This window comes from Callithrix jacchus, chromosome 6, assembly GCF_049354715.1.
Source record: "Callithrix jacchus isolate 240 chromosome 6, calJac240_pri, whole genome shotgun sequence".
NCBI classification, from domain to species: domain Eukaryota; kingdom Metazoa; phylum Chordata; class Mammalia; order Primates; family Cebidae; genus Callithrix; species Callithrix jacchus.
In genome coordinates, this window is record NC_133507.1 from 39,047,657 (window position 1) to 39,071,956 (window position 24,300).

Sequence of the window (24,300 nt, forward strand, 5' to 3'; positions counted from 1 at the left end):
ACCCAGTTCTCAGGAGAGTAGCTGTGAACAACTACCTCTCAGTGGTTATTTTTGTTGTTCTCAATGGCTGGGAGGCTTTCCCATCCCACTCATGCAGGGAAACAGTGGACTGTAGGCTACTGCATCATCATAACATTCACACAAATTAGTGCTGTCACAAGCAAAGGTACCTCTGCACTCTTCCAAAGCTTCAAAATTACCTCGATCTAAGGGACAGATCTGCACGATCCAATATGGTAGCCACTTAGCCACATGCAGCTACTAAGCACTAGAAATGTGGGTAGTCCAAACTGAGATATGCTAATAAATGCTTAATTTCCAACTCAATATTAATAAAAATCCTATTTTTTTTACATTGATTAGAAGATGAAATCATTTTATCCTATTTGGATACATTCGATTACATAAAACACATTATTAAAACTAACTTTTAAAAAGTCTGTTTAATGTGACTACTAAAAAATTTAAAATGATATATGTGACTTGCATTATAGTTCTGTTGAATAGTGGTGGATAGAGCAGTGGTTAAAATGGCAGGTTCCAAAATCACACTACTTTGGTTTTATCCTAGCTCTTACACTAACAGGCATATAACACTGAGAAAATTAAACTCTCTAAAATACAATCACCTAATCTACAAAATGGATATAATAATGATATGACATGATTGTGGTGAGAAGTAAATAAGGTAGTATATATGTAACTTATTACAGTGTTTGCTATATAAATACTAAAAACATCCCAGGGTACTTGTTCTAAATTGAGCTCCTCTAAACCTCTTAATGAACAATCCTTTCACCTTTAACCCCTACCCCACAGGGGCTTGGGTTCAAGAAGTCTTCTACCTTAGCTAGAAAATCTTAGCTGTTGATCAGAAAAACACTGATCAACAAAACAAACCAAGACTGACTCCTTCTGAACAGTCTCAATCTCATCATCTTTGTCTCATTCCCTATAATAACCTCATCCCCTACAATGACAAAACTAAAATCTTTTTCTTTTAAATTTCATCCCAATATTCCTCATTCTAGTTTACTAAGACCATGGCAATTCATAGCATGAATTCTATCACTTATCTACCCCATCCCATTGTGTCCTTTGGTGTCTTAAGATGTCTGTATCTCTCTTCATACGTCAGGTCATCTTTCTTCTCTCCTAATTATTGCAGTCTGAATACTTGTGTCTCTCCCAAATTCACAAGCATATTGTATCTGTATTACCTCCATTTTATAGATTAACTGATTGAATTTTAGAAAGTTTAATTTCCTCAGTGTCATGCAGCTGTAAGAGCTAGGATAAAACCAAAGTAGTGTGATTTCAGAGCCTGCCATTTTAACCACTACTCTATCCAGCACTGTTTAATAGAACTATAATGTAAGCCATATATATCATTTAAAATTTTCTAGTAGTCACATTAAAAAAGGTTTTAAATAAAGTGAAGTTAATTTTAATTATGTACTGGATAATCCAGTATATTCAAAATATCAAATATCATTTTGTCCTATAATCAATGTAAAATATTAACTTGTAACTGTAAAGATTAAATTAATTAAATTGTATAATTGAACCTACTACACCCCTGTCCTGAACTGTAAAACTTTTTTTCTTCCTTTTTTCCTGCTGTACAACTTTTGAATGTAGGAAATTACATATTATGTATCTCTGGGTGCCAGGCAGAACAATCAAACGCTTCACTCTTGGCAAGCCCTTTACTTCATGAATATTTATGAAGGACCACTAAATATAATTTGTCAGCATCTTTCTTATGCTAACACAAACATTAGAAAAAGTAACCTCCTTCCCTTTATATACATAATTTTAACTGGCCTCCATATCATCCTCCAGTTCACCTGCATATCATAACTTTTTTCTGGACTCCAGGGCCTTACTTCCATCTACATTCTATATATCATCATTTATTTGATCTGAAGGAACCTAAACATAACATGTCCCAAAGTGATCAGAGAATCTTTCACTTTCTTTTTTTGAGATGAAGTTTTGGGTTTTGCTTTTGTTGCCCAGGCTGAAGTGCAATGGCGTGATCTTGGTTCACTGCAGCCTCTACCTCCCTGGTTCAAGTGATTCTCCTGCCTCAGCCTTCATGTAGCTGGGTTACAGGCACCCACTACCAAACCTGGCTAAGTTTTGTATTTTTAGTAGAGACAAGGTTTTCACCATGTTGGTCAAATTGGTCTCGAACTTGTAACCTCAGGTGATCGGCCCGCCTTGGCCTCCCAAAGTGCTGGGATTACAGGAGTGAGCCACCACACCTGGCCTCTAATTAACTTTCTTCCTACATTTCTTGTTTGATAATAAAAAAACAGCCAACATGAGAATTTTATATATATTATCCTATTTAATCGTCACAAGAACTCTACATATTCTATCATCCTTTATCACCAAATCGGACTTAAAGGCATGGTAACTTGCTCAAGATCACAAAACTATTAAGTGGCAGATGCACACCTTGGCATTGACTCCAAAGGCCATGCCCTTGAAGATTTTTTTTTTTTTTGAGACAAGAGTTTTTGCTCTTGTTGCCCAGGCTGGAGTGCAATGGCATGATCTCGGCTCACTGCAACCTCCGCCTCCTAGGTTTAAGTGATTCTCTTGCCTCAGCCTCCTCAGTAGCTGGAATTACAGGCATGTGCCTGTAATTTTGTATTTTTAGTAGAGATGGGGTTTTTCCATGTTGGTCAGGCTGATCTCAAACAGGAGTTTCAGCCCACCTCAGCCTCCCAAAGTGCTGGGATTACAGGCGTGAGCCACCACGCCCAGCCGAACACTTTCAATGGAGGTACATAAAGCAAAATTAGAAACTTTGAAGTCATCCTAGAAATTCTACTCACTCTATATCCTGCCACCCAGTCCTCCCTCTCCTACTATCTAAATGTTTCCCAAACTAGTCCTCTCTTCTTTGTGCTACCTCCATTCAACCTCTCAACCTTTCTCTTCTGAACTACTGCAAATCTACCTAATTGATATTTTGACTCGAATCTCAACCACCTATTGGGTTCTTTCTGTATTTAAATTTCATCATGTTGCTGCCCCACTTAAAATTTTTATAAAGGTTTCCAATCGCCAATCAGGTTAAGTCCAAATTTCTTAACAATTGGATTTTTGCCTTCTCTCCCAGTGTCAACCCATCATTGCCCAAATGTGCACTACAGCAATCATACTGTAGAACTCATCTCTCTTTTTTTTTTTTTTTTTTGAGACAGAGACTCACTTTGTCTCCCAGGCTGAAGTGCAGCAATCTCAGCTCACTGCAACCTCCGCCTCCAGGGTTCAAGAGATTCTCCTATCTTAGCCCCCACCAAGTAGCTAGGATTACAGGCGTGTACCACCACACCCAGTTAATTTTTGTATTTTTATTAGAGACAGGGTTCCACCATATTGGCAAGGCTGGTCTCAAACTCCTGACCTCAGGTGATCTGCCTGCCTCAGCCTCCCAAAGTGCTGGGATTACAGGTGTGAGCCATTGCTCCCAGCCAACTGTCTCTCTTAAAGCGGTAACATTCACTCCTTCCTCAGCTCATACAGTTATCTCACTCTAGGCTGACTTCTAACCATCCTTCCAGATTTAATTCAAGTATCAACTCTTCAAGAAAGCTTTTCTTCCGTGCTCCAGCCTCCTCTCCCTCACCTGCCAACAGATTAGGCATTCTTTCCTCTGCAGTCCCCCTTTACTTCATTCTTAACTTTAACCTTATCACAAGTTATTCTATTAATATGTGTTTCTGTCTGTAACTTCTGACTTAGAGTTCTTTGAGGAGAGTAGTTTTATATCAATCACACACCCGTAGCATAACCCCTGGAATATAGCGCTCTACTGTATGTGTACCAAATGACCGTTTTTGAAAAAGTGGAAGGGTTTATACTGAGCTCACAAATCACAGCAAAGAATGTCTGGACATATCAGGATAGTCTTCCATATTTGCTGAGAGGGAAACAAAACACTTCTGAAAGAGTGCTGATGACCAGGAAAGTCAGTTAAGGACAACAGGTGTGCCTAAAAAAGAAGTAAAGATCAGAGAATCACAGACTTTCATTAGAGAGAAAACAAACAAATAATTTACTTAAAGATCAGACCAAATTCAAAACAATTGAGGTCATAAAGGCAACAGAAATGCAAGATATGCATATACATAGTCAACATTCTAAGTCAACTTCAAAATGTTGAAAGCTATGTCGGCAATAAAAATCACAAACTTCCCGCACTGCAAAGGTGAGGGAAATTACATTTCAAAGACGATTCAAAAAAAATCTAATCAAGACTTTACTCAAGATCAATTTTTGGCATCCACATTTCCTCAGGATGTAATACAGGTGCCTGTCTTCAGAGTACGGATAAATCGAAAAGGCCACGAGCAAAAATCGTGATTAACTTTGAAGAGTTTAACTTGTACCCCCTGTATGATGCCACGGCATACGATAGTAAATAACTGCCACCCTCACAAGATGAGTTATAGGAGTCATGGGTTTGCTGCTTGGAAAACAAAAGCAAGGGTCTGGGGAATGGGCCGCAACAAAGACCAAACCAGAACACCCGGGAGCCCAGACCTGCTCAGAGAACGCGCTCCAGGTGAGCGCGCCCGCAAGCCCGGCTTTGCTTCCCGCCCCGAGCGGGGAGCGTCCTTAGCTGCCAGCAGCGTTCGCACTCGGACCTGGAGTAGTAGAGGGGAAGGGGCCCACGAGCCATCGAGAATATAATAAATACCCATTATTCACACCACACTACCTTCCTCGCGCGAGGCAGGCAATTACCATCCACCAGCGGCGAGCAGCCAGTGTCTCAGCCGAAGCGCAGGCCGGACCCCCAACTCGCCCCCCAGCACGCGCGCACGGCGGCGCAGACACTGGGAGCGAGGCACTTAGTCCCGCCTCTCTTTGGCCGAACGTAGGATTGGCGTTGCTTGCAGCCAATCAGCTGGCAGCGAGTCTGCCGGTGAAAGCTTCCGCGAGCTGCGCAACGCCCGGGCTGAGCGCGTCAATCCGCGGCCGTGGCCGCGGGGCTCGACCTGCTACGAGCCGGAGGCCTGGAGTAGGGCGGCGGGTAAGTGGGCAAGAACGCGACGGACGCTGTACAGTCGCCGTCGTCGATAGGGAATTGCTGGCCACCTAGGGTCGTCCTGAGAGGAAAAAGTGGGCTCCGGCTGCATCTGTGGCGGCGTGCGTGGCCACGCGGTCTAAGTGGCCTCAGAAGCTCGCTCCCTACGCAAATCCTTGCTGTTTTGCCGGGGTCCGACGTGACGTGCGGCCGCGAGAAGGAAGGGGCGGGTGGGGAGGTGGTAGCAGTGGCGGCCTTTGCTGAGTTTCTCTGGCCCGGAGCGCTTGGGCTGCCCGTCTGGCAGGGGGACTTCCCTGAGGGGTCGCCGCCTTCGGAGGCACCAACAAGGGTAGAGCCGACAGCCTCTTCACGGTCTGTAAGATCATTGTTTGCCAGTCCTAGGGCAGCCAGGCAAACCTGCTGGGGGGAGAGGTTTTCTGGTTGGAGTAGGGTGAGTACCGCACCAGCTTTGCCTTCCAGCTGAGATGTGAATTTCAGGCCTCCATCCTGTAGAAAGTGGGAAAACTGTCTTGAGTGTTGGCATATTCTAAGTATGACATAATAGTTAAAAATAATGTATGATAAATGATGGATGTTTAGAAGAAAGATTTACACATGTAAATTGGAGACTTTAGCGGCTCTTAGTGTATCTAACTTTTGGTCACCTTAAGCCTTGATGCCTGTTCCATGGGTTTTTAGAGGCAAAGGAGCATTATACTCCGGAAACACTTGCTGGATGGGGTTATGAGAAATTCCTCTCCGTAATACAAGCGTTTGTTTATTTTTTAAAATCACAGCTGTTCCAAATATAACATAGCCTTGTTTCCCCCCTCCCTCGGATAATAGGTGTTCTTCAGGACAGTTTTATTTTAAGGAATACTTAGACCCAAGTAAACACCATCATTAAAAGAACTGAAAACTATTATCAGTTCTTCCTTTGGAGTCCATCTTCAATGGAAAAGGAGAAGGGAAAAACTTTTTTTTATTTATTATGTATTTATTTATTGCTACAAAGACATACCCAGGGAAAAACCTTTTAAAAAGAAAGAAAACTGAAGTTTTTGAGGAGTTGACTAGAGAAATATTCAGAAGACTCCTTGCTTTCATCTAGTTGTATCACAAAGTTGAGAAATACTATCCCTTGACCATGTAAATTTTACACTACATAATATCAACAGCATGTACCTTTCACATTCAGTATTTAGAAAGAAGTGATCTGAACTCTGACCATTCTTTATGGCTACATTAAGTCAGATATAAGAGTCTGGCTACTTGACAGACTGGCTGGGTGAGTTCTGCTTTTTCTTTTTAATATAAATTCATTGGTAAATTTAGCTTCTGGCGTTTCACTTTGCTCATGATATAAGACAATGTAGGTTTTCTCTTTGAATTTGAATCTTATTCAGTAAAACAACATGCTAGAAAACAAACTTTAGGAAAAGCATTTTAATTATTTTTTCAAATAGAACCATAAAAAGCCGCATGTTACCATCAAGTCAAATGTTGAAGATTCTTTACTGCTGTCAGCATCTTCAAGTAGCATATTTTGGATGGTGTTTGTGTGCTATTTCAAAATAACTAGGAAAAAATAATCCTCATAATACATGTCCCTTGTCATGTCAGAATTGAGGGTGTTTAGTTTTGCCAGTTGTATCAGTGTTGATTCATTTCATTACTTTCCTACAGAGCAAACATGAATGTTGGAGTCGCCCACAGTGAAGTGAATCCAAATACCCGTGTCATGAACAGTCGGGGTATGTGGCTGACATATGCATTGGGAGTTGGCTTGCTTCATATTGTCTTACTCAGCATTCCCTTCTTCAGTGTTCCTGTTGCTTGGACTTTAACAAATATTATACATAATCTGGTAAGAATTTCACATCATACTACTTAAAAGCTTTAGTTCTAGTGGTTGCCAGAAGTTAAAGGGAAGAAGGAATGGAGAGTTACTGCTTAATGGGTACAGAGTTTTTGGTTTGCAAAATGAAGAGTTCTGGATGTGGATGGTAATGGTGATGATTGCACAACAATATGAATGTATTTAATACCACTCAATTGTACATTTAAAATCCTAGCACTTGGGGAGGTCAGGGCAGGTGGATCACAAGGTCAAGAGTTTGAGACCAGCCTGGCCAACATGGTGAAACCCCATCTCTACTTAAAATACTGCATGCCTGTAGTCTCAGTTATTGGGGAGGCTAAGGCAGGAGAATCGCTTGAACCTGGGAGGCGGAGGTTGCGTGAGCCAAGATTGTGCCACTGCACTCCAGACTGCTCGTTTTAAAAAAAAAAAGAAGGGGCTAAGATGGTAAATGTCATGATATGTGTGTTTAAACACAGTTTTTAAAAAAGCTTAAGGTTTTATGATATATACGACTTTTTTTTTTTAACAGCTTTTAACATGCAATAAAAACTACTCATTTAAAGTGCATAGTTTAGTTTTTTTTAGTATATAGGACTTAATTTAGAAAAATTCTAATCTGGGATAGAATTTTCTCTTTCTTTTACTTTACATTGGGCCTTTTTCTAAGTAAGACTTTCTTTCTCTTATTGTATAAACTCTAGAAAATAGATCATTTTAGTTTCAATCCTTGTTAACATATCTGTCTAAATTGTGTAAGTATACTATACTGTTTCAGTATTTAAGTTTTGAACTTAATCATATCTTGTATGATTCAGGATCTTATGATGCCTTAGCTGCTGCTTGTTGAATATCACTCTCTTCATATTAGCTCTACAAAGCATCAAAGTTTTGATTGAATCTACTGACATATTATGCAGCCTTGGAAACTGCCTTTTACAAAACACACACACACACACACACACACACACACACACACACACAACAATCCTGATAGCAACTTTCCTTGTCTTTAACAGCCTATTAAAGTAATGTGTAAAGGAGGAAATACAGCTAGTTGAGAATTTTAATTGAATCCAGTTTAGCAGAACATTCATTGAAAATTTTTTTTTTTTAATGAACTTAAAGCATTAAGACAGGAAAACAAGAGAAACTAATTTTTAAAAATTAACATTTATTTTGGCCAGGCACGGTGGCTCATGCCTGTAATCCCAGCACTTTGCGGGGTTGAGGTGGGCAGAACACTCGAGCTCAGGATTTCGAGACCAGCCTGGGCAACATGGTGAAATCTTGAAACCCCATCTCTACAAAAAAATTAGCTGATGTGGTGGTGGCACATCTGTAGTCCCAGCTACTCAGGGGGCTGAGGTGGGGGGCTCTAGTCCCAGCTACTCAGGAGGCTAGCCTGGGAGGCGGAGGTCGCAGTGAGCCAAGATTGTTCTACTGTACTCCGGCCTGAGTGACAGAGTGAGACCATGTCTCAAATAATAACAATAATATTTATTTTCTATCTTCTGGAGGATATTTGAAGTTGACTGGAGGACAGGAATGATGCGCTAGTAGACATGATAAATATGTGTCCGTTTAGTCCATTTTATATGATAGACTTTGTAAGGGCAAACGATGTTTTCTTTTAAATAGTGACTTATCATCATCTCCCTTTTGTTGGCACTCTTCCTTTGGCTTCCATAGGATCACCTGCATGTATTACCTTCTCTTTCTTCTGATGGGGTCTTCCTTCTCTTTTCTTCTCTTAAATATTGCTATTCCCAAAGTTCTTTTCTTCATCTCTTCTTATGCTATGTATTCTACCTACGTTACTTCATCTACCCATATTTTCAGTTTCTACCTGTAGAATAGGATGCTTGTATTTATTTATATCACCAGATTACCTTGCACTTTAAACCAAACAAGTATAAATGGTACTTATCTTACTCCTGATTAGTCCCTTACCACCCATAATCTGCTCCTCTGACTTCACTGTTAATCTTATCTAAAGGCCAAGCCAGACAGCTGAATGTTAATGGTAAAGCAATTAATATACAGATTGAGCATCCCTAATCGGAAAACCCAAAATAGAAAATGTTCTAAAATTCAAAACTTTTTTGGCACCAGTACGATGCCACGAGTGGAAAATTCCATACCTGACCTCCTGAGAGGTTGCAATTAAAGTGCAGTCAAAACTTTATGTGCAAAATTATTAAAGATACCATATAAAATTAGCTTTAGATTGTTTTATGTGTAGGATGTATATGAAACAAATGAATTTCATGTTTAGACTGAGGTCCTGTCCCCAGTCATGTATCTCATGTATATGGAGATATTCCAAAATCCAAAACAATCCAAAATCTGAAACACTTTGCTCCCAAGCACTTTGGATAAGGGATACTCAATCTGTAATGTATAGTCCAAACAGACTGTTTTGAGAGTAAAATGGAGCTCTGGTAATAACTACTACAAAGAATAGGTAGAATCATCCTATGCAAACAAGAACAAGGTCACCTAAATCTTAGGATAACTTCTTTTCCTTTATATTCCATATCCATTTGCTCAGAGCATGTCTTCTGCTTTATTCTCAACTTGAACCCCATACCCTCATTTTTTTCCTCAAGTAAATTATTCAAATAAATCAAATGGCCTTTGTGATGCTTCCCTACCCTTCTCCATTCCAACTTGGCAGAGTGATGTTTTAAAAATGCATGTTTGCTTAAAGTCATACTCAAGTCCTTCAGAGATTATTCATTGTAGTCATGGTAAAATTCAAGTTTCTTGTGTGACATAGAAGACCAGGTGATAACAGCGCAGAAACAAGAAGGAGAGTTCACCTTATCTCAACCATCTCTAAATACAGGCGGTACACTAGCAGTAAAGAAAATAATTTTGCTCTCATTTTGTTACTTTGGCTTAAACTTTTCTACTGTATTTTCTTTTCCCTTCAACCAAATACTCTTTTTTTTTTTTTTAAGAGACTGGCATGATTATAGTTCCTCCTACCTTAGCCTCCTTAGAAATTCTAGGACTCCAGGCATGTGCCATCACACCCAGTTAATTTTTTTTGTTTTAATAGTGATAGTGTCTCACTATGTTGGCACATGACAACACACCTGGCTATTTTTTTATTTTAATAGTGATAGGGTCTCATTTTGTTGCCAAGGCTGGTCTTAAACTCCTGGCCTCAAGCAGTCCTGTACCACCTCCAAAAGTGCTAGGATTACAGGCATGAGCCACCATGCCCAGCCATTTTGTTTTTTTATAGAGACAGGGCCTTACTCTGTTACCCAGGCTGGAGTTCAGTGGCATGATTATAGCTCACTGTAGCCTTGAACTCCTGGTCTCAAGTGATCCTCCTACCTCAGCCTCCCAGGTAGCTAGGACTATAGACAGGTGTGTGCCACTATGCTCAGCTGATTGATTGATTGAGATGGGGATGTCTTGCTATGTTACCCAGGCTACTCTCAAACTCCTGGCCTCAAGAGATCCTCCTGTCTCAGACTCCCAAAGCATGAGTGAGCCATGGCACTCAGTGTCTACTGTTTTTTTTTTTGAGATGGAGTCTCTCTCTGTCATCCAGGCTGAAGTGCACTGGTGTAATCTCAGCTCACTGCACCCTGCATCTCCCAGCTTCAAGTGATTCTCCTGCCTCAGCCTCCCTAATAGCTGGGACAAATGGTGCGCACCTCTACGCCTGGCTAATTTTTGTATGTTTGGTAGAGATGGGGCTTCACCATGTTGGCCGGGCTGGACTCAAACTCCTGACCTCAGGTGATCCACCTGCCTCGGCCTTCCAAAGTGCTGGGATTACAGGCATGAGCTACCACGCCCAGCTCAGTCTCTACTATGTTAATACTCCTCCCTTCTTTCTCCTCTGCCTGATTCCTACTTGCCCAGCAAAACTATCCCTCCAGGAATCTACACAACTCCCATGCTGCATTCTTTAATCATGTGTTTGTCATAGTTTTAGAATTAGCAGTTTATCTCTTTTATGTTTTAATTTTTATATCTCTAAAAATGTCTTTAAACATTTGCTGAATAAGTTAGTCTTTTCTCCAGTGGCACATGTATTAAATATATTTTAGAAGCTATCCTCTGCACCACCACTGGCCCCTAACCATGTTTCAAGTTGGTTGACCATGGACAAATGATTGGTAATTGACATTGTATAGAAAAGCAAACTTGTGATTTACTTGTGATTAGTTCACCACACTAAAAACTTAACTAATTAGCTATAGGAGTTGTAATTACGTGACTCCAAATTTAAGTTTACTTTGAAAATAGCCTACATTAAACCGATTAAAAATCTGAAATACATACTGATGAGAAAATGGACCTAATTATTACACCCGGTCAGAAAAATACAGTGTATTTGCCTTTCTGAACCATAGAGTAGAAACCTACACTGGTTGTTTTATTAAGTGCTGCAGTTCACCCTTAGAGGTATTAATCACAAGATTCTTGGCCCAGCTGTAAAAATGAATGATTCATTTTGATTCAGTAGGTATTCAGTAAGGACTAGCCATGAGCTACATGCTTTTGTTCCCTAATTCTTTTAATATAGAAATAATCATCACAGACTTTCCTGTATAGAAACAATTTTAAAAATAATACTGGGGTAGAAGATATATGGCCAGATACGATTTTATTCTTTTTCACTGAAAAGATATATAAAATAAACTGTTTAAATACTTTAAATACTTTAAACACAATTTAAGTACAGGTGGTTTGAGGAAATAATGACAGGATGATGATTCTCTTAGCTTCTAACATGTATGTGGTCTGGAATAGAGGTTCTTAACTTTTTTGGGATCCTGTACCCCCTGAGAATTTGAAAACATATACTTTCTGTTTTATAATTCACTTTAAAGCCCATATGAAAATGGTTTCCTAGTGCTTACAGAATAAATACTCCTTGGTGTAATGTCGTGTTCCAACATTTCTAATGCTTGCAGTGTACCAGTGCTTATTCCTAGTGTATTTAGGCTAATGGGAAAATAAACATCATGCAAACAACTCTAACATGATATATTGTACTGTAATAGTATTTTCAATAAAATTGTATACAACCACATAGACAAGAAATTATTACTAATGAGGTAGGTTTTTCTAAGAAATTGTATTTGAGCTGAACCTTTAAGAATGAGGTGATTAACAAGGTCACATCAAGACTTTTGCCACAGCAACAAGGAACCTTTCCCTCCTCTCCCATTGCTGAGTACTCTGGTTGTACTTTGATAGCAGTTTCTGCCCTACTTTCTAGTTGTTCATGTTTATTTTTTTTCCTTACCATCTCTTAGCAGATTGAATTTTTCCAAGGCTTGGGTATATATCATTTAATTTCATATGTGCATATATGTCCTGTGTCTTGTACATATAAACCACTTATTAAATGTTTGGTGGGTTAATTCCAATTGAATATGAGTCCTTTCCTCCGTAGCTTTGTAATTGTAGCTAAACAACTTTTGAATTGCCTAATGGAATAACTACAAAGTAGACTAAGCCTTAAAAGGAAGGGTTGGTTAACCTGGTGTCATATAAAATTTCAAATCCCTAATTTGTCTATATAATCATTAAAAGTTGAGGTAGGAAAAATGACATCACATTGTAGTATCTAGAAGGAAAAACTTTGTGTCATGATAATATTTAGGCATTATCCTGTTATAGTGCCTCAAGCAGTGATCCTGAAGGAAACACTGCCTATCAATCACTGGGTATCATCCTCTCAAGGAAACCAAATCTAGTATATATTGGGATTTTCTACCCTATTAATAAAAAAAAATTACATGTTTAGATTTTGATCTGACAGAATGGCTTTTAGTAATGTTATTTGCTTTGAGTTTTAAAAACTGGCCTCAGAAGAAACACTATTGAGGCACAATGGTGATTTTAAAAGGGAATTGAGTAGAACATTATACCTATTATATCTTTGTTGCTTTGGAAGAGAATTATCAAGGCAAAGGCAGTCATCGTTAAATATGTAAAAATTATTTTCCCCAATAGTCTTTAATCATTTTGTTGTTTTCTACCAGTTTGTATGTCTTTATTATTTTTTAAGTATCATCAAATTTATTAATATACCCTGAAGAAAAACCTCCTATACACTGGGAAAAAGTAATCCTATTTCCTAATAGAAAAAGTGTAAGAAAATCTGAATGTAAAAATATGAAGCTACTCTGATACTTAATTTCAGTTTAATGAAAAAGAAATGCAAACAAGTTACTTTCATTTTACCAATTCTCACATATTTACATACCCCAGAAAGCTCTGTTTTATTATAAAGAAACTGGCCACAGCCTGTCACTATTATATACAAGCTTAAAACGAACTCAGTTAAATCACATTCTTACAAACAGCTTGAAACCTCATTAATGCTTACTGACAGAGACTAATTTTGTATTTGATACTGATCATTTATACTTCCTTGCTTGCTTTCCAGGGGATGTATGTATTTTTGCATGCAGTGAAAGGAACACCTTTCGAAACTCCCGACCAGGGTAAAGCAAGACTCCTAACTCATTGGGAACAGCTGGATTATGGAGTACAGTTTACATCTTCACGGAAGTTTTTCACAATTTCTCCAATAATTCTGTAAGTGGCAGAAATTTTTAGATATGAGGAGGATTGGATAAGAGGAAGATATCCTTTGAAGATTGAATTGGAATTAGAAAATATTTTGTTGAAAACTTCTATCAATAAGTAGCACCTCAGATAGAATATAAATTATAGACAAAATTTTTAACAAGTTGATAATAAACTAGTTTTCACTTCGGTCAGTACATATGGAGACAATATTACATGCTAATCAGTGCACCTGGACATTTAGGATACACAGGTCACATGTATTCCAGGCCCTGTCCTTTGGTTTCTTATAAGAACACAAAATACATAATCATGTTCTATATTACACTATCAGATTAATCTCCCTTAGCAATGATTTTGACAATCAGAAGAATTTTGTTGGCCACCCAACGTGTTAACATATTCAGACGCCTTGGTATGGTTTAGAAAAAAAGAGGTCAGGCTTTCATTATAGGACAGACCTGGGTGGAGTCCTATATATATCACTCAGCCAGCTTGGTTTGCTCGTATATAAAATTCTAGCTAGTGATACCTAATTCAATCCTAATGTTGTAAGAAATAAATGAGGTATCTATCTCGATTGCATGTAACCTTGTATCTGGTATCTAATTTCTTCTTCTTGTCATATATTCTGGGCCTTCCAGAAAATAGTTCCTGCCTCATTTTCCCTTAATGTAAATATTTTATCCCCACCCAACTCCTACGTGGCCTTCTAAGCAACATTTCTTGAATATTTCATGTGTAGTCCTATTTCTTTTTTTTTTTTTCCCTAACCCTAACCCTAACCCTAACCCTAACCCTAACGTGTAGTCCTATTTCTGTTTCTTTGTTCAAATCCTGTCTCCTACCTGAAATGCCACCTCCTTTTTCCTCCAGTTTTATTGAGGTATAATTGACAAATAAAAATTGTATGTATGTTTTATTTTGTCCCTCTAAAGAATTTATAAGGACATGGATTGCTTTGAATTCCAAAGTACAGTGGCCTGCACATAATAGAAGTATTGCTCATATATTGTAATACTCTGTACCACATAGGTTATATATAATAATGTCCATGATAGTCAGTGTAGCCTGGTGTAGCACAAAAGACTGCTTAGAGGTGTTGGCAGTCCTTATGCTAGAACTTAAGAGAGGATAGGTTTTAGATAGATAGTTAAGTAAGGGAAGGCATTTTTCAAGTGAAAGGAATAAACTGAGCATAAAATAATGGGGTTATTCTTCCTTAATTTGTAACGCTTTGAGGAAATTTTGAATTGGTTTAGTCCCATGTAAAATTAACCTCAAAGAAAAGTGTTGGTGTGAGCTAACAAAAATAAATGCAAGCTACAGGGGAGGCTGAGGCAAGAAGGTGGTTTGAGCCTAGGAGTTGGAGGCTGCAGAGGGCTGTAGTCACACTGTTGTACTCCAGTCTGGGCGACAGAGCAAGACCTAATTTATTAAATAAATAATGAATGCATGCATGCATGTAATAACAAAAATATTGGTTATTTAGATGGCCCTAAATTTGGATTTTGGCTCAACCACTTTGAAGTTCTGTGAGTTCTGGCAATTTCTTCACAGCCTCAGTTTTCTCATCTATATAGCATTATAATATATGCAAAACACCTTACATATTCTGAATTTTAATCACAGCTATCACACAGAAGGTCAGCTGAGATGTACTTCTATACAGTGTCTATATTTCTCAAAATATACTTTTGACTGGCAGGTAGGATTTCAAATATTCTGATTAAATTGCTTACTTAACTGAAGAAATAGCATTAAAGCCATCTACAATAGCATTAAGACTTTTCAAAGTGCTTTCACATTTTCCTATTTGATCATCATTTGTCAGGTAGGTGTGACATGGAGTGTTATTCCAAGTAAAGGAACAGACTCAAATACATTACCTTATTGAAGATCTTGCACCTAGTTGGAGTTAAGAGCCCAGGTTAAACCCTAAACTGCTATCTTGTAATACAGGTCTCTTTCCAGTATAGCTGTTGGAAAATAAATGTTGTCACACTGATTGCCACCTGGGTTTTGCACACCATCAGAGGGTTGTCTAAGTTTTTGAAAGAGTCAAGTAATTTTCTTATAGTCTACACACAAAATTAGTTTTAATTAAAAGACAAAAAGCGGACATAATGCTATGTTGTAGTCAGAAGAACCTGTTACAAGATTTATTATTTCTAACCTATCAGCTTATAGATTAAACCTATAATGATGGTGGCAAATGAAATGAGCTTGCAGGGATATCCTATTTTGTTCAGTAAAGGAAGTATAAATATTGTTTTCAAATGTATGAAACCAGGAAGAAAGGATTTCAAAATTGAAAAATATGGTTTACTCTCGAGAAAGAATTTTCTGACTATAGTTTGTAAAATAGGTGGAGGATTGTAGAATTTCTCAATCCAGATGGTTCTGAAAATATATAAAATTCTCTGACTGTGATGTTTTTAGTCATACTTGGAAATAGCTCCTCTCTTCTAACCATATTACATAAGGTATTTATTTCCCTTATGAGAAACTAATGTCAGTAAACACGATTAGAATACTTTCCTTGTGTACTGCAAAAATAGACAAATACCTATATGTAAACTAACTTCTTATTTATGAACAAATAAGATAGGATGTTTTATTCTTTATATCTTATCTGTATTATTTGTTGAGTAATCATATGATGTGTCTGCACCTTGATATACCCGTAGGTAATACTAAACATTCTGGATTTGAGTGATTTACGTGTTTTTTTTCCCCTAGTAAAAGGTAGCACTTGGGTGCAGTGGTGATTTATGGTTTTAAAGGTGCTTTAGGCTTGGGGCTTGTTAAAACAAATTCTCAGTTGGATATCCAAAAACATACATGCATTTGATTATTAAGAAGCAGCTGGAATGGTACAACAGTGTCTTTCAAGTTACCAGTAACTGGCTGTAGACCTGCTCAACTACAGTACAAAAATGAGAACATCAAAAGGGCAACCAAATATTTATTTTCTTCAAAGATAGGAATTGTACTAATGCACTAAAACCCCATTTTTCAGAGCTTTACAGTAGAGGTTCTTAACCTGTGAGTCACACAACTTTTTGAGAATAAGATGAATGCTTTGCATCCAGATCTTTTTCAGAAACATATAGAAGTATGGAACTATATTTGCTATTTCAGAGGGCATATGAACCCTAGTTTGAAAACCTTCTGCTTTAAAGGATGCAATGTGTTCTGTTAAACATATTTAACACAATTACAGAAATGGAAAATATGGACCTCCATTAAACAAATTTTTTAGTTCCTAATCAGATAAACTGGGGGCCAAACTAAAAGGATTCCTCTTGTTTTAGAGTTCAAAAATAGTTTTATTTTTAGGTATTTGTGTTTTGGCCTTTTTTTCTACCTTTAAAATTGTTTAATTTCTAAGTAATTTTATTTTTGGATGTTACATATTATATATATATATATATATATATTCTTAACTTTTATCTCTACAGATATTTTCTGGCAAGTTTCTATACGAAGTATGATTCAACTCACTTCATCCTAAACACAGCTTCTCTCCTGAGTGTGCTAATTCCCAAAATGCCACAACTACATGGTGTTCGGATCTTTGGAATTAATAAGTATTGACATTTTTTGAAACTGAACAAAAATTTTTATAGCTACTGAATTTCTTATAAGGAAGGAGTGGTTAGTAAACTGCACTGTTTCTGTGATAATGTGAAATGAGAGGTATTTACATTGGAGAGCCAATGGCTGGCTGGTCCTTCATGTGCTGTTTTGAAGTGCAGATTTCTGTTAAATGATGCTTCTCTTTAATACATGTATCTGAAGAGAGGCTTTATAAGCAGGCTGGGCAGGCCCAGCTTATAAGTTAAAGGGCAACACAGTGAAGATGTAGTAGATAAATTCAAGGAAATAAGTATTTGTAAGAAACTAGGACCAGCTTAACTTATAATGAATGGGAATTGTGTTAAGAAAGGAACATTTCCAATCATTCAGATATGGTTGAAGCAGATTTACATGTAAACCAGAATCATCTCTATACAGGTTTATTAAAGATTGTTTTTATTACCATACATATTTCTCTTGTTTTATGTAAGAGGATATATATCCTCTTGTTTTATACAAGCCAGTTCCTACTTATGAGGGTACTTTTTTGGTTTTGCTGGCTCAATATTCTGTATTGATCAATGAGGTCATTTTTACATTTATTACATTACAGAATTCATGGAGGTTGACCTTCATGACTGATAGGTGATAGGAGATAGCCAAGCATTTTACAAGCAGCCTCAGAGTCAGTGTTCTAATTTTGGAACAAAGTGGGTTTTACTGCTTTTCCAGACACAAGGCTGCTAAACCAATTGAGAAAATACTTTATTTCAAGCAACTAAAAAGTATATGGTAATTTAAGGGTTTCTGCTTATTTGCTAGAACAATTTAGTTGGCAAAGTCTGTCATCATTTGGAAAAGGAAATATAAAAGGAACAACCGTATAGCCAACCTCTGGTCTGGCAGAAACTGCTTCTCTAGCAATAGTACCAAAGTAAGTAACAGACTTTTTGGCAGGTCTGCAATAAAAGATAACATTTTCTTTTCTTAGTCCTCCTGCTCTCAGCCCCCATATTTTGTCCATTAATATTTTGCCTTTGAATACATGGGTCTTCCTATAGATAGCTCAAAATGATAACTGTCTTCAGAACAGCAACCACACTGAATTCTTGTGACTTAGGAAAGCTTCCTATAGTTGCTGACATTAACTATAAGAAATAACTATATACTACTTTAAGAAATAAACATTCAAAAAAAAACCCCACAAAATTCAGATATGGGATGAAATTTAAAAATTTAGTAACATTTATAAACAAAGTTGAATGAAAAAAGTTATAGATCAAGTTAAACATCAATCTGTGTCAGTAAGCTGACTTCTGGGGGTAATGATCATTGTTTTGTATTTCAAAAGTTTTGAGTTTAGAAATCAGTTGTGTGATACTACCTTTGTAATTGTCTTTTCCCATGTATTTTTAAATAACTGGTATCCATAATAAAATTTTTCCTTGGTGTAAGATTATTTGAAAAGCTCTCCAAATTTAGTCATCAGAATTAAAGCGACATTTTTCAAGTTCTTGAGCAACTGAATTTATAAAATTAAAGTAACAAAAGCATTCATTTTTCTTTAAAGTTTATCTCAAAAGGCTTACATTTTTCTAACATCAGATAGAAATCTCTTACACATGCTTTCTTTTCTGCTTTCTCCTGTCAGTGTTTTAAAAATATTTACTCAGTAGATATTTGAAGGACCCACTCTGTTATAGGAATTATTTTAGGTATTGAGGATAGTTTGTAAACAAGAGAAACCAACTCCCTTCCCTTCGATGCCTACATTCCATTAAAACAAAATCTGTAATGACTATTACTTCGAACAAAATAAATTGCCATGTCATAAATGTACCTAACTTCAAGTCAGGAGACTAATGGCAATTTCTAAGGAGTCCTGAGCTCAGAAATGCCACTAATTTTAGCAAACATTGGTGGATCTTTCCTGCAGCAGTTATTACTGTGGAGTTCTAGTGATGATTTTCTGTTTTCCTTATTCCATCTATAATTATTTATTGGTATCTTTTATAAGGAAGATTTGTTCTTCTCCCTCATTTATTTATTAAATCACTTAAACTCTGGGTTCATGGATATTTCATTCTTTGGGTTATAATCCATTATCATGATTTGTTGCTCAAATTGTCCTCCAGCTTTGACCATTAGGAGCTCTTACAAGTTGACTACTGTGTCCCTTTGACCTGCCTCCATCCTTTTTCTAGGTTTACAGTATTATAGTCTATTGAATTATAAAGATCCTAAGGGGCATAATAATATCTCCTTGACTAACACCTGTATGAATTATCTTATAGAACTAGCTGATGCTAAGTTAGAGAAGCCCTTAGAGACTATATAATTCAACCACCTACCTCCTACCTTTCCTTTTTTTTTTGGAGATAGAGTCTCACTCTGTCACCCAGGCTGGAGTACAGTGGCGTGATCTTGGCTTATTGCAACCTCTGCCTCCCAAGTTCAAGCAATTCTCCTGGCTCAGCCTCCTGAGTAGTTGAGATTACATGCACGTGCCACCACACCCAGCTGATTTTGTATTTTTAGTAGAGACAGGATTTCACCATGTTGGTCAGGCTGGTCTCAAACTCTTGACCTCAAGTGATCTGCCTGGCTTGGCCTCCCAAAGTGCTGGGATTACAGGCATGAGCCACTGCACCTGGCCCCCTACTTTAGCTTAAATCTTCATTAATTATCACCCTTCCATTTAGTTCTGTTTTATAATAATAGAGGAGGACTTATAAGATACCATATTCTATTTTTGTAATGGAATTTACAATTTGTTATATATTGAGTCAAAAGTTATCTTTACATAACTCTTTAACTATTTAAAGATAACTTTTAAATTGGTGTCAACAGCATTGAATAAATATAACTGGAGCCTTTACCATTTTTCATATGATACGGTTTCAGATTTCTCCCACTATCCTGGTAATTCTCTAAGTTCTAGTTTATTATTTATTATATAGCACAAGAATTAAATACAAGAGGTGATCAGATATACTGTGAAAGAGTACCACTTCCCTTGTTCTGGATGCTTTTTTTTTTTAATGCTGCCAAATACTACTTTAGTTATTTTGACAACCACATATCACTGATTGACTTTATGTCACTAAAACCTTAAATTGTCAGCAGGTAGTGCTGTAAACCACTCTTAAGACATTTTTCCTATAGAACTCTATCTTGTTAGATTTTAGTTTATTGATTCATCTTGTCTAGCTAAAGCTGAATCTTGATTTTCATTCAGTATATTTCTCCTGTATCTTAAATGTTATATATGTTATCACCAAAAATGGCCTCATGCTAGTCATGAAGAACACAAACAGAGGAACCCAGTGTTAATCAGTGCAACTTAATAGTCTAACAGGATAGAAAAGAATAATTTCCAAAACAATAACATAGATAGTACATGTTTATGTGAGAAATGTGAACAAGTTGAAATGTGAACTAAAAAGACATGTCCCAGTAAAATTCCCTAAAAGGAGGTTTGTAATAGTGCAGGGCAGGGAAGGGGAAGGTAAGTAGAATAGCAGAGAGAAACTCTCCTTTATTGTGTGAAAATAATGAGATGTATCACATTTTTATTTTACTCCCTAATTTCAGTTCTAGGTAAAAAATGATCTAGTGATTCAGCAAGTAGTTTGTTACATGGGATTTAAAATTTTTCATTTAACTACAAATGATCGCATGAGAATATAAGCATCAAAGGCGGAATCCTGAATGTATCCAGTATATATAGGAAATATGGCTTCAACTGTATTGGATGATTTTATCTCAAGTTGAATGTTGGCCTCACAGAAGCTGTTTATAGTATTTAATTTTTTCAAAATCTGAAATATCATAATTAGAAAAATAAAAATATTTGGGTTTTATTTTCAGCATAGTAATTTATTTCATTTCTTGACTAATTATTTAAGCCCTTGATAAACAATGGTTATGGAGTAACTTACATGTAGCTCTCAAGTTCTAAATAATGTTAAGTTTAGCAGATAAGGCAGTTTATCACTGTGTTCTTTCACTCTGATTGCATAAGTATGTGTTGATAAAATAGTCTTAAATACAAGGACTATCGTAAATAAGCCATTTCATTAACATTGTAAAATGAATAGTTTTAAGATATAAAGTATGAAAGGAATTTTACAGTATATAAATTTTCTGCAGTTACAAATTTTTATTGACAGTCTTATTTTGAAAACCCCGGAATGTTTAAATATTCTGCATTTATGTTGACCATATTACCAAGATGCTAAAACATGCATCATTTTCTTCATTTTATAATTTTTATAGTGGGAACAGAGAAGCCAGATGATTTATTAGTTATTGCTGGTGAAAATACAGAGACCCTTTGAAACATTTGTCCCTCCTAGAATTCTCATGAAACCATATGCTTCTATCACGGCCCTTAACAGTCATGGGGAGTATGTGGGAACGATAGAGACTTATCCTGTCCCTTCCCTGCCAAAACCACAGATAGACCCACACACTTGAAAAATAAGGAAATAAGATCATCTGAGTATGGAGATTCCTCAAAAATTAAAATTAGATGATCCAGCAATTTCGATTCTGGATGTATACCCAAAAGAAGTGAAAGCAGGAACTTGGACAGATACTTGTAAATCTATGTTCACAGCAGCAATTCACAATAGCCAGAAGGTGGAGGCAATCCAAGTGCCCATCAAGGGATGAATGGTTAAAAGAAATGGTTAAAATATACACACATTGGAATATTATTCAGCTTTAAAAAGGAAGAAAATTCTGATACATATGACATCCTGGATGACTCTTGAAGACATTATGATATGTGAAATAAGCCAGTCACAAAATGGCAAATATTGTGTTATCCCACTTTTATGAACTACTTAATCAAATTCAAAGACAAAGTAGAATGTGGTTGCCAAGGGCTGGAGGGCAGAAGTATTGGGAGCTTATTGGTTTTTTTTGGTTTTGAGACAATCTCCCTCTGTTGCCCAGGCTGGAGTGCAGTGGTGCAATCTCAGCTCACTGCAACCTCTGCCTCCTGGGTTCAAGTGATTCTCATGCCTCAGCCTCCTGAGTAGCTGGGACTACAGGCATTCATTACCACACATGGCTAATTTTTGTATTTTTAGTCGAGACAGCCATCATGTTGGCCAGGTTGGTCTGAAACTCCTGACCTCAGGTAATCGGCCAACCTCAGCCTCCCAGAGTGCTGGGATTACAGGCGTGAGCAAACTGTGCCTGGCCAGAAGCTTATTGTTTAATGGGTACAGAATTTCAGTTTGGATGAAAAAGTTCTGGAGCCAGATGGCAGTGATGGTTGTGTAGGAATGTGAATGTACTTAGTTTCTTTTAACTTAAAAATGGTTAAAATGTCTTTATTCTGAGATTGCTAGTAACAGGTAAAAAAAAAATGGTTAAAATGGTAAATTGTTAGGTAAATTCTACCACAATAAAGTTCAGGAAAGTTAATTTGTGAAATAAGCATAACACTCAGCAAACAAAAACTGAAGTATCTTCCAAAGACCTGATTGACAGTATTACTACTAATGAAAGAATGTTCCACATCAAAAGATACGGGTCAGCAAAGAAAATTTAAAAGGAGAAAAAATGGCAGTGTATTTTTAGCACTATCCAACTCAAAGAATGTAAGACATGTATGTGACTCAAGTGGATAGGGCCGCAGCAGGCTTGAAATATTAGCCGTTAAAAGCACCAAACTCATTTCTATCGTTTCCATTCCATATTTACCAAGCAATCTTCTGATTATAATTTGGATTTAGCCTTCATTGCAATTTGGTCAATACAAGGAAGATAACCAGCAAACTCAACTATCCTAGCTCCCCCATAATTGCATTTCTCATAAATAATTACATTAGTATTAATGGCTTTCACACAGTATTATATTAGCAATTTGTGGTGTGTAACTGAGTACTCCCAAGTCCAGTCACTTCCAGACCTGATAAACCAATTTCAAGCCTATATAAAAAAAAAATCAGATACTGAAACTTAAGGAATCACATTGTGGACCTGCCAGACTGCATACATCTGTGGCAAGCTGACGTGGCTTTCCCCAAGCGATACCCCTCTCAGAATGCACTTTCCATATGTATTTCCATACAATTCTGTATTGCCTTTTGTCTTCTGCCTATAGACGTAGATCCTTGAGAACAGAGAATCGACCTTATCCATATCGCTAGCAACTAATAAAGTTCCTATCACAAAGAAATGAACCCGATAAAAATGTAATAAATCAAAATAAAACCTAATGTAGTAGGACATAATTAGGAAATAAATATTGAAAATAAGATTCTTCTATGTTTTAATACATATTTAGATATTAAAATTTCCTTGAAGGCTACGATAGACACACAATATCTGAGACAAAATGAGCATATCTAGATTGAGCTGGAACTCTTGATTTATATTGAAATTACATAGGCCATATTTGTTAGAATGCCCATGAGTGGCACTCTAGCCATAGGATATCTACATAAAGTACAGACAGGCCTCAGAGAGCATACTTGCCTTTTCCCTAATAACCCTCTTCTGTGCTACAATAAAGAACATAGAAAATGTATACCTTCACTTGCTAAATACATGGGACTTGTATAAGTGCCACTTCACATATATTAGGTCAAAGGAAAGATAAAATTCCTTTCTAATGTGCCCTAGAGTTCTGCTGTTTCACATAATACAGCATTTGGACTAAACACTGGCCAAAGAGTGCCTAGATGAGGAATCTACCAATGATAGCACACACAACAGGATCTTGCTTGTCTTGACAGCACAGGAGAGTATTGGGATACACCTGCTGAACATAATTGAATTGTAAGAAAAATAATAATTGATGCGAAAGGTTTTTATATTCAAACTGGATTCCAGTGTATAACAGAAATAACCTCTGACCTGCCATATGTAATCAAACAATATAATTTTTCTTAAACTTTAGGTTTTAATTTTTTTTCCTTTTTTTAGGCCAACAATTCACCCTAAAGAAAATGTGAGTTATTTTATCTTCTAGCAGTTAAGAAAACAGACTCCATTGCCAGATGGCCTGACTTCTAATCCTAGCTCACTTTTCCTAGTTGTGTGACCTCCAAAGCACCCAAACTCACTGGCCCAGTTGTTTGTAAAATGAGGACAATAACTACATTATGGGATGGTGAAAAAATTAAATTAATCTACAACAGTGCCTGGTACATAGTGACCCTTTATTATTATTGTTATCGTTACACATAATTGAAATTTTTGAAAGACATAAGCT

The 24,300-nt window shown here is 37.0% G+C and overlaps 3 protein-coding genes across 12 annotated transcripts in view; 2 read left to right on the forward strand and 1 right to left on the reverse strand.

Moving 5' to 3' along the window:
- PMS1 (PMS1 homolog 1, mismatch repair system component) overlaps nucleotides 1–4,882 on the reverse strand; it is a 90,815-nt gene extending 85,933 nt beyond the window's left edge. For 2 of the 5 annotated variants that reach the window (XM_002749560.7, XM_078327090.1), the window contains exon 1: nucleotides 4,742–4,882. Coding sequence is in view for 2 of the 5 variants with exons in the window: in XM_035304245.3 (XP_035160136.3) it covers nucleotides 4,721–4,724 (4 nt within the window). In the remaining 3 variants the exon portion in view is untranslated. Of the gene's footprint in view, nucleotides 1–3,890; nucleotides 4,013–4,720 lie in introns of all 5 variants that reach the window. The other 3 variants (XM_035304245.3, XM_035304247.3, XM_035304246.3) reach the window with 2 other exon arrangements.
- Nucleotides 4,883–4,978: 96 nt separating this feature from the next.
- ORMDL1 (ORMDL sphingolipid biosynthesis regulator 1) lies at nucleotides 4,979–18,533 on the forward strand. Of its 3 annotated transcripts, none has more exons than XM_035304249.3 (4): nucleotides 4,979–5,501; nucleotides 6,737–6,917; nucleotides 13,342–13,493; nucleotides 16,949–18,533. In XM_035304249.3, the coding sequence occupies exons 2-4, from the start codon at nucleotides 6,744–6,746 to the stop codon at nucleotides 17,082–17,084; spliced, it is 462 nt and encodes a 153-aa protein (XP_035160140.1). In that variant the 5' UTR covers nucleotides 4,979–5,501; nucleotides 6,737–6,743; the 3' UTR covers nucleotides 17,085–18,533. The 3 variants fall into 3 exon arrangements, with proteins under 3 accessions (XP_035160140.1, XP_054113336.1, XP_008997328.1); XM_054257361.2 differs by having other exon boundaries at nucleotides 4,979–5,422; XM_008999080.5 differs by having other exon boundaries at nucleotides 4,979–5,056.
- The window catches only part of OSGEPL1 (O-sialoglycoprotein endopeptidase like 1), a 38,958-nt gene continuing 31,633 nt past the window's right edge, over nucleotides 16,976–24,300 (forward strand). For 3 of the 4 annotated variants that reach the window (XM_078327118.1, XM_078327099.1, XM_078327117.1), the window contains exon 1: nucleotides 16,976–24,232. The gene's annotated coding sequence lies outside the window, so the exon portion shown is untranslated. The remainder of the gene's footprint in view (nucleotides 24,233–24,300) is intronic. The other variant, XM_078327102.1, reaches the window with a different exon arrangement.